The sequence below is a fragment of the Spinacia oleracea genome, chromosome 3 (assembly GCF_020520425.1).
Source record: "Spinacia oleracea cultivar Varoflay chromosome 3, BTI_SOV_V1, whole genome shotgun sequence".
Taxonomy (NCBI): domain Eukaryota; kingdom Viridiplantae; phylum Streptophyta; class Magnoliopsida; order Caryophyllales; family Amaranthaceae; genus Spinacia; species Spinacia oleracea.
Genome location: NC_079489.1, coordinates 130,782,362 through 130,793,071, shown reverse-complemented (window position 1 = coordinate 130,793,071; position 10,710 = coordinate 130,782,362). Strand labels below are relative to the sequence as shown.

General features: G+C 36.8%; 1 protein-coding gene across 1 annotated transcript; it reads right to left on the bottom strand.

The window, feature by feature from the left end:
* Positions 1 to 1,239: 1,239 nt before the first annotated feature.
* LOC110786144 (MICOS complex subunit MIC60, mitochondrial) lies at positions 1,240 to 9,978 on the bottom strand. Its single transcript, XM_021990682.2, has 12 exons — positions 9,734 to 9,978; positions 9,430 to 9,499; positions 7,446 to 8,174; positions 7,019 to 7,147; positions 6,745 to 6,897; positions 6,485 to 6,562; positions 3,963 to 4,055; positions 3,757 to 3,876; positions 2,822 to 2,899; positions 2,489 to 2,668; positions 2,081 to 2,182; positions 1,240 to 1,957 (listed from the first exon to the last, which is right to left on the bottom strand). Exons 1-12 carry the CDS (start codon positions 9,745 to 9,747, stop codon positions 1,724 to 1,726), a joined length of 1,980 nt encoding a protein of 659 aa, XP_021846374.1. The 5' UTR covers positions 9,748 to 9,978; the 3' UTR covers positions 1,240 to 1,723.
* Between the last annotated feature and the right edge of the window lie 732 nt (positions 9,979 to 10,710).

Sequence of the window (10,710 nt, the reverse complement as noted above, 5' to 3'; positions counted from 1 at the left end):
AGGTATATGATTTTTATAAAAGTAAACAAAAAAAATTGAAAATAAATAAAGTATAAAAGTAAGGGAGGTAAGATTTAAACTTTGTACCTCCAACACAATCTTATCTCCAACAACTTCTAGCTTTCATAAAAAATACCATTAGACTTATATTATACATGTGATTTATAATGCATACGAACATGGGCAGAATTAGGGGGATGGCGGGGGCCATGGTCCCCCATGTTATGCTTAATAATTAAATATGCACTACAAAAGCACATGTCAAATATAAATCAAATAGTTAATTTATCTTACAAGTTAGAGGTACACTGTTTGAATCTTAGCTCCTTTACTGCTTTTTGTATTTTATTTTTGTTTTTCATTGCTATAAAAATTATAAGTTGGTCCCCTATAATTAATTTTTGGTAACGCCCCTGCATACGGAATGCTTAAAATCTTTAACTTTTAGAATATACTTGGTAAAAAAAAACAAATTTTTTGGATGGATTCAGAGCAACTTAAAAGACAATCTTTGGCCCGAGCCGAAAAGGCCGCTAATTTTAGCATGACACAATGAATTTTGGGCACATAAAATCAGCCCAGAGTTAGCCCAACTCGACATAATGGGCTGAATTTTAGGTCCCAGCCCGGTGTCTTTTGATCAGGTCCAAAGTAAGTAGTGTAGTTGGTAGTAATTTTTATTTTTTATTATTTTTTTTTATTTTTCCTGAGGGAATAGTGCAGTTAGTAGTTGCAAACTTGTAACTTGCAAATGAAGTTGATTTTCCACCAATCTTGTTTATCACTATGAACAAACAAAATTAATCAATATGTCTCCAACATTTTTGTCTGCTAGGCCGCTACCACAATTGACAAAATGCTCCAGCCATGTTAAAGTTGGCAACTGCAGTATTTCACGTGCTAATCATGCTTTTTCAGCTTAATCATTGAAGAACTTTGTTTATTAAATAATAATCTAATCAACCACGTTACATAATTTCAATTATCTAAGTGGAGTATGTTTTTGTTTAACTTATGATAACTGTCAATATACAACATTTCAAACTTCAGGTTCAACTAGTTTATTGTCATTTTTGCTTAATACAAATCCTCCCAAAGTAGAAACTTACAGCCAAAAACAGTCTTGAAAAGTTCCAAATGGTTTCCAACAAAACTGACAACCCAAAACTCGCAGCGACAACGATTCAGATACATGGTCACAGCTTCGCCATACTGTTGATTTCGGTCAAAAACAAGACGTAAACATCCAACCAATACTCAATTACTGAATCGTCTATTTCAGTGACACTCACCAGAACAAAGAAAACTAGCCTTCACCATACAAGTTTTCCCATCATATCATGTCACCTAGTCACATTAACGTATTTCGTTTACCAAACAAAAAAAAATACCGAACCAACAAACAAACAATAGGAGGAAAGAATACTTGTAAGAGTCAAAACTTCATTCTTTCCCATTTTCTTAGGAATCGCACCAGCAGCTTTCTCGTTGTTGACACTGTTAAGATACATAAGTAGTTTAGAGAGTATACACAAACCCTTTTCAGCCTTATACCTGTCTAATGAATGGTCCATTCATTGTTTTATTCTGTTGATGAAGTGTTGTTTTCCCGTACAATGGTCAAATGCTATGTCTTCTACAACTGACTCGATATTTTTCAAAAGTTGGAAGGGGGGAGAGTACCGGGAGACTTGCATTGCATGCAAAAGGGTTGCCCCAGACTTCACGAATGGCTGATAGAAGCAGCATAAGATTGAAGGAGAATTAAAGCTTGGTCAGCAATGGCTTTGTTTCTAGCTCTTCTCAACCAGTCACCAACAACTTCAGAGGCTTTGCTGCCTTTAACACCATCTTCAAGCACATCAGCTGCCTCCGCAAGCTTCCCTTGGGCTATTAGGCTCTCAACTTTATTTAGAACAGAATCAATACCATCCCCAGATTGATCAGCTTCTTTCACCTGAAATTTTTATAATATGAAAATAAAATGATGTAAGGGACTCTATAGTTAAACAAAAGTAATATCTCCCCCTCTTGTGAATGAGTATCGAGAAGCTTAATGTTTAATGTTTGGGAATGACACCTTCAAAAAGGATGCCACATGAGCCAAGGAGTGTGCCAAAATACCACCACCATCTGGAGGAATTAAGCTGAAGTGCCGCAATTTCCCTTTCAAGGCATCAAACTGTATATAGAGAGAAAAACAGAGATAAGAAGAGAAAAGGTCAAGCTAACTTTTAAAAGAAAATTAGGAAGGGAAGCACAAAGCATGAAAACTCTCCCAGCGAATCCCTGACAGATTCAAAGCTAAGTCTGAGAGTGTCTTTGGATGAGGAGATTGGAAGGAAAATATAATTTTCCTTGTTTGAAGTTTGGGTACAGATTGGAGGGAAGTGAATGGGAGTAGAGGGATCCATTCTCTCCTTTCCTTTCCTCTCGTTCTGCCCCCACCTCCTCCACGTTGTATAAGCAAACACACAGTGAAACTTGCCTTCTGATTTAATTGTAGAACAGTATCTGTGCCATGAAGTCGAACATCTTCAGGAATAGATGATAGAGCCAACTGCAGTAATGAGTCCTTATCAACATTCTCTATATACACATGCAAAGCATCTAATGCTGACTGAGCAGGCAGCCCATTTGATAGTGCATCTTCCAACTCAAGTGCACCCTGAACACAACCGAACACATAGGTTAAGGGCCACTGGAGCAAATAAATTTTACTTCAAGCAGCATGTAGAACAACATATAAGCTGAAACCATATCCACTACCAGGAAAAGGCAACAGTAGGAGGAAAGTAAACAGAAAGATCAAACACAATACCAAAGCAAGCTTGTGAAAACAGTGAGTCTGACGAGCCTCTTCAGATCCTGCATAGAATGCCATGCACAGGGCATTTATCTGCAAAAGTAAGTCTTCCAGGTATAAAGCTTGATTTAAAAGATATAATTAGAACTGCAACAGCAAAAAGATATAGGCGGGAGGAGACAGACAACTTAAGAACTAGCACAGGGGGGACATGTTGTGCTGCAAGACAATCCATTCAACTAAATGAGTTACAACATATACCGAATAATGCAACATGCACAATAACAACTTGACAAAGGAGTTCCCAAAACCGTTGTAAGATTAAACTGCAAAAATAGGACTTTGTTCTTGGGCTCTGCAATACATTAACATATACGGAGTAGCAAACACCTAATGGTACAATTACCTAGGAGTCCAGAACAACTTTCTCTTCTGACGGTGTAGATCTATCACTATAATCATTCCGATAAATATAACAAGGGAACAAGGTCAGAAATTTATTTGGGTATTTAAGAACCAATCCGTTCTTTCAGGACTGATTGAGCAAATATGGTTAATATCGCTTTTGGATCAAGACTGGTAGTATTTGGTTTAGATCCACACCAAGTACTATCATGACTGCACACAACAATTACTTATATCACAAGAATACACCATGCTTATAGTGAATTATATATCCCCAGAACAACTAATTCAAATACATTATTGTAACAAATGGCATTAAAGACTGATTTTTTGTCCACGTCTATCAGCATAATAGATTTAGAACCTCCATATAAAACATCTTCAAGTTCAAGGAATTTGCAGACCCTAGAAGATCTTTTACTTCAAAATAGCACAGAATAGAAGATCCTTCATGTTTATTAATCCCACACTTGTTTTTTTTTTAAGTAAATGCAAACATAAACAAATACAATAAAATAATATAGAAGCTAAAGTTGCTTGCTTACATTTAAATTTGCTTCAGCCATCTTCTCAATCTGTGCTGCCTTTTCTCGTGCAATTGACGCAGCTATTTCAGCTTTAGCTAAATCCTGGATTTCTTTCTGCTTTGACTCTGATTCTCTTTCCTGCAATGTAAAACACAAGAATCAGGATATTGAATTTAACAATTGCTTCACCACAATGAAATGCTGCAAAAGAGCTGATATTGCACCTTATCTTCAAGTTCTTTCTTCAGCCTTTCTTCAGCTCTTTCCTGAAGTGACTTTAAGGCTGCGGCAGCTTTAGCTCTTTCTTTATGTACCTCCTACAAGTCATGATAGCAACAAGAGTAAGACAGGTTAAAAGATCCAAAGTATTGTACAAACAAGCAGAAATTCAATAAAAGATTATCAGTGGAAACTTATGTAACCCTGAGCTAGTTAGTTTTGAAACAATAGCCATAACCTAAATTCTACCCGTCCTAAAAAAAATATAATCAGACCATTAGTTCTTGGAGAGTAGAAGTCGCTAATGATGACATGCAACAAAGTATGCAAGATCACGGACTCCCTAGCAAAGTTAAGCTGTAAAGGTCTTTCAAGAGACTTATCCATTTAAAATAGTGATGAGATTTTAAAAAAAGACCAGAAAACTGTGATGATGGTTGCAATACTACAAGACATTCACCACTCTAGTCAAAGATAGTAACTTCACCAGTTGGAAAGGAGAACACTCAAAATAGATAACAGAAACCTGAAGATAGTGACTCACAAATGTCTGAACCTTGGTCCTTGAACAACATTGCAAACAGTAATACAAAGTTGACACAGTGAACAAGATAAGCAAACATTTCAACACAAAATTTTTGGCTGATCATTACTTTTCAGGCAATGTTCATCAATCATCAGCAACCCAGCAAATGAATACGGTGGTTGCACCTAGGTCTGATACAAGGCAGATGTGAAATGCTAAGGACTGAATACAGCTGTGACTGTCACGGTGTTTTCAGAAATACTTTTACCTAGATGTCAAGAAAATAACAAGTCTATTAAGAAGCCTGTTCAAAAGCACAGAGTATGTTTCAAGTCATGTGTGTGTGTTTGGATATATGCACAAGTCAGGATAAAACTTTCGAAAGGAAGAAAAAAGTTGAAATGCCAGATGCAAGAAGCTAGTCGTTTCAAGAAAGGAATATTCATGAAGTAAAACTAAATTTGTCAATAGAAGCCAACCTAACTCAAATACAATCAACCGCTACTAAAAGTAAATGGTAAGAAGACGAACAATAGTACATTAGTAGATGAAAGCCATTTTAGGAAGGAAAAAAGACAGTACTCTGTACATGAAAGCACCATTTAGGCTCTGTTCTGTTCGACTTATTTCAGACAAAATAAGTTCAGATAAGTATAAGTTCAGATAATATAAGTTCAGCAAAAATAAGTTTTTTTTCAAACATTTTCATAAGTTTATTTCAGACAAAATAAGTTCTTTTCAGATAATTCAGTTAAGTTCAGATAAGTTCAGATAATATAAGTTCAGTCAAAATAAGTCTAATAGAACGGAGCCTAAGTTCAAGAGGGAGCTCAGAGTATAACGACAAAAACAATGTTCCAACTTCCAGACTTCATAGATTTAGTGCAACGTAATATCCGCTGACAAGTGACAACTTATACATTAGAAACACCTATACGCTTTAGGGATATGGGTGTCGGCAATACTTCAGCCAGCAATGTAGAAATCCCATAAACCCCAAAGCTTATGAAAGTGATATGTTATATGCCAACTAATAGAATATAACTTTTTCCAATCACATAATATTGACAATTAAGCAGAGCCTTATTTTCTTGAAGCAGAAGGTGGCGAAAGGCCCTAACTTCAGTAGCTCAAGCTTCATCCTTGCATAAGCTCTCAATCAGTTGAAAAACAGTAAATAAGCAAAGCTTCAGCAAGGCAGGGTTCAGCCTAATTTTGCAAGCTTCAGGATACCTCTCCATCTTGTGAACTGGTCATGTTCGAAACCCCCAAATGCCCAACGGAAAAGTTGCACAAAAAGCCCAGGAAAAAGTTGGGGGTCCCGTGTCTTCTTAAGCCATTAAAGAATGCTTTCAAAGGGCACACATTTTATTAACCTCAACATCCCTTTACCCCGTTGTTCTAACTTCTAAGTAAACAAGGGAGCCACAAACACTCCCATCCTTGGTCTTTTCCTTCCTCTTCCAGATGTTAAAAATGGTCGAGTTTAGCTCGCTAATGATTACAAACTTTCCCAAAGGATGGGAGGAAGGTTGATGACAAACATCAACAAGTATATGAATTAGTGATGCATCTTAACATGCAGTAAAGCTGTACAAGGGTACAACCTAGTTAGGATTTTATGGCTACGTGCTAGTTTTCCCACCTTTTCCTTTCAATACAGCTGCTATTTTTATAAAACGTATGTAGTACATTTTTGTAGCCTGTCATCCAATATTCAATATTGTCAGTTTCGGCCTAAACCCTCGAAAATTCTCTCCCTTTTTAGTCAACCTTTTTCGGAGAAAGATCCTAAAAGAGAAGGCCACAAAGCTACAGCATACAAATATACAACATTAATATAATTATTACTTTTTCTATAACACATTAACATAATTACTAATGAACAATAAAGGCTGAGCATATAATAGAAACACACACAACACTGACTAGTGAAAAGCGATACCAAATAAAGAACAGATCAGCAGTACAATACAAGTCAATTATGAAAATTGTAACAACCTTTTCTAACATCGCTGCTTCCTCAGCATACATGAGTTCCCTAGCCCTTGCATCCTTCAGCTCTTTTTCATATTTGTCCTATATTTTCCATGAAAGATTGAAATCCATAATCAGGACATATGTAGCAATAGTTATTAAGTAACAATATTTACTTGTCAAAAGAAATAGAGTAGAATTATTAGCAATCGTTAGCACTATAATTCACATCATTATTCAAATACAAGAACATTGTTCTCAGGATTTTAAGAGATATATATCACCTTCATTTCCCTCTTTTCTTCAGCAAAGACACGTGCATCCAATTCAGCTTGCCTTTTTTCAGCCGTATGGATGGCTTGCAGGAAATCCAGAATCAACTTTCCATCCTTCGATACGTAAGCATCTCCCAAGTCTCCTAATGTATCGGATGAAGTCTTGAATTGGGAAAGTCCATGAAATTAGAAATAGATCAAACACCAAAACAACACAAAAAGATTCACATAAACCATACACAATATAAATAGAGTTTACTGAAGATACATCCTCTATTTTTACCTCTTCCTTAGCAGAAGACTTTTTAATGGTATGCCCACTTTTGGTTGAAGCTTCGTCATCAGCCTTGTCTTCCAAATGATATGTGTCTAAAAGGGATGTTGATGGATCCTCTCCAGGATCAAGTTTGTCCTGCAAAGGGAAGATTTCAATTTCTAGGAACAAATTAAAACAAAAGGCAAGGGACTTGTCCTTCAAATCTATAAAGATATCTCCAGGCTACATTGTTTTCTTTCCTTTATATTTGAGAAAAATCTCTCATTTCTACAAATTTCCCCACAAAAAGGAGTGATGAAAAAAAAACAAAACACAGATAAAAGGAGCACACACAGATCACAATTTCAACACATTCAATTGTAACAGGAGTTACAAGATGCATCACCAACAACCTAGATAGAGTCCCAGACAGCAGGGACAGAAGCTAACACACCTTAGTCTCATTTCGTGATATGAGCTCTGTTAGTTCATCTTTATCAGCATTGTTTTCATGAATAGTGGCACCAACATCAGTAATTGTCGGCAGGATTTCATCAGCCACATGACGCTCAAGGTGATCTTTTTCTCCAGAAAATTTCATGTCTGCACTATCTTCAGTTAGTTTTTGAGAACTTGAATATTCATCCTTGACAGTTTCCTCCAAATCAGATTCAGATAACTGTTCTCCTTTTGCAGATACATCGTCAGAAATTTTTGACAGATCTTCCTCCTTGACATTTGTAGATGCGTCATTAGACAAACTTGATGAATTTTTGTTAATCAAATCACTTTCACCTTCATATTTGCCAGAATCTCCAACAAGGTCCATGGCAGACTGTCTTTCAGTACCATCCTTTGCATCCTTCAAATGAGAATTGAGAGTTTCAGAGTCTTCGCTAGTACGCACAGATATAGGCTCTTTAATGTTTAGGAAATCGTGGCCTCCATCACCTTTGGGCAATTTCTCGGTATTTGAGTTGTCAACCTTTAATGGATCAGAACTCTGCCCCTGAAGATATCCATTAGAATAAGCTGCATAGAAACATGCCCCAATTGCAACACTTCCAACAAGAACTTTCGTCAAATTATTCCCAGTTGGCTTGCTTGTTGAACCAGGACTTTGTGACGCATTCTGCGGAGGAATAGAGGAAAATTCCCTCCTAGGGTATACAGATGAAAATATCTGCTCAAAGTCAAGTGCAAAGAGTTCAGTCATTATGTTACACTACCCAACAAGACTTGCAAAGCTAACATACGATATACACGAAAGTTATGAATCCACAAGCACATTACATCAAAAGCAATATACAAAAGTCAGCATACATGGGAGTATGGCACCCAAATGTATACGTACAATTTAACAAGTAATAAAACAGTCCAAATAAACATACATGGTTGAGGTGTATCAGAAAAACTGAAGAGTTTAACACAACAAAAAATGCAACTGAGTGGCCTGAATCTATCACTTCAGAACAGTTAAAAAAAACTTTGAACATACACAATTGAAGTCAAGCAAGCCTTAACCCATCATGTATATTAGGTACATGGTTGCCCCAACAGAAACTGCGTCTGAAATTTATGAGGAGGTTGTGCTCGATTTCATAACGACCTCCTCACAAAATATGCAGCAATGGAAATGGCATTGTTAAGTAACAAGCTTCCCTTCTTCCCTAAATGCTTGACACACTTCCTTGATCAGGATGTCGCAAATTGATTTTTACATTTCCTTTTCGAGTTAAAGTGCTCATTTTATTCCTAAAGAAGGCTCTTGGGGGTAAAAATCTCAACTTGAAATGCACAAACCATCTCCAAGTGAGATGAGCGAAGTCTTAAATACTGAATTATACAATTCAAAACAAGTTCCACCCATCCTTCAACCAACCAATAAGCACATCATCAACCGCAAACTTTCCCACCCATCCACCTTTCGCCCACCCCACATTTGGAATATTACACAACCCGAATTCACCTGCATCAGGCATCGACTATCGAGCACTTGCAACCATTCAGAGGTTCACCCATGGCCGAAATGATTCATAGCAACAAGGTAATAGCAAGAGCAACCAAAACAAAACAAAACACTAATATATATTTTAAGTTGACAAACATATAACATGGCATCACTATTCCCTTTAATCCATAATGTAAGCCTGTATAATAAAAATTTCTTATTTTATTGCAAACTGTTAACTTTCACCTTTTCCCCCTATTACCATTGAATACAATGACTCAAAGGGCTATTCAAATCAATAAACCTTGTCATTTTCCAGATTCAAGAGCTCCATGATTAATTACTACTCATTACATTGTAATCACAACCTTAAATGCTGCTCTAAATTACTATACACTAGGAGTGACATTTATCTATAATTCACTAATCCACATTTTAAAACATTAGTAACCCACAAAAAAACCCTACTCCAGTATTTTATACATGCCTGAGGAGTTGAAGACTGCCCTGATGCTCTCCCGATGCTCGATCGACGGCGCGAAAGAGCCAAAGCACACCTGAAAATTGATAATGATAGTCAAAATGTATAGCTGGAAGTTGCTTGAAAAAGGCACAAAACAGACCTTCGACACAGGTTTACTAAGAAATTCAATAAAAAACAGTACAAATTCAAAGATATGCAACAAAATCGACAAAATTAAATATAATAGAGGCTCGATCAAAGCAATGAAAGCAAATTTTACAGCGGCGAGTAAGATTGGATGAGAGAAACAGCGGAAATGATTTCGTACCTCCGCAACATCATCAAATGGGGAAATTTAACACATAAAAAAACCCTAGAATTGGGGGTTTTGATGAAGGTTGTAGTAAATATTAACGCAATTAAAATCAGTAAGCAATGCAGTCGCCTGTCTCCGCGGAATAATTTGGGGTATCGACTCAAAGCAGCTTGTGCGTCATAAAACTCGGAATTGGAAAGCTTTTTCGCTTTGTGATGGAGAGGAAGCTCGAAATGAAAACGATTTCCCTAGTGGTTAAAACAAAAATCAATTCCCAAATTGCATTGGTAGAAAAACTAATTTTTACTGTATCGTCCACGTAGGATCGTTACTACTCCCTCCGTCCCTTAATACTCGCACCGGTTTGACCGGTGCGGAGTTTAAGACACTTGAATTGACTTATTAATTTAATGGGTGTTAATTGATAGTGGGGTATTTTTTTTAATATAGTTAGTGGAAAATGTGTAAGGGGTGGGGAGTGGGGAGTAGGGGGTGTGAATTTTTAAATGATTTTTTGTAGGGAGTAGGTGGGTTTGTAGGTAAGTGTGAGAAATAATATAATATTGGTAAAAAGTTTCCATTTATAGAAGCGGTGCAAGTATTAGGGGACGGCCCGAAAAGGAAAGCGATGCAAGCATTAAGGGACGGAGGGAGTACTTACTAGGCTCGTTTTTTCATTTTTGGTCAACTTGGAACCGCTGACACAGAAAGCGGATTTAGCATGGAACCGCTAACTGTATTGATATTAGCGGTTCTATACTTGCAAAAAAGTATGCAACACAATTTCCTTACTGTAGGACGTCCATAATAAACATGCAACAAAAATGTAACAAACCAACAACAATAAAATACAACAAATCAATAATCTTCAACCACTTGGGTGAGGAAACCTACTGATACGAGCAATCAGTATCCTGAAAACCGCGAGAACAACTTAGAAAAAAGAAACAAAGAACCATCAAGCTGAAAGACATGCTAATATGTGTAGG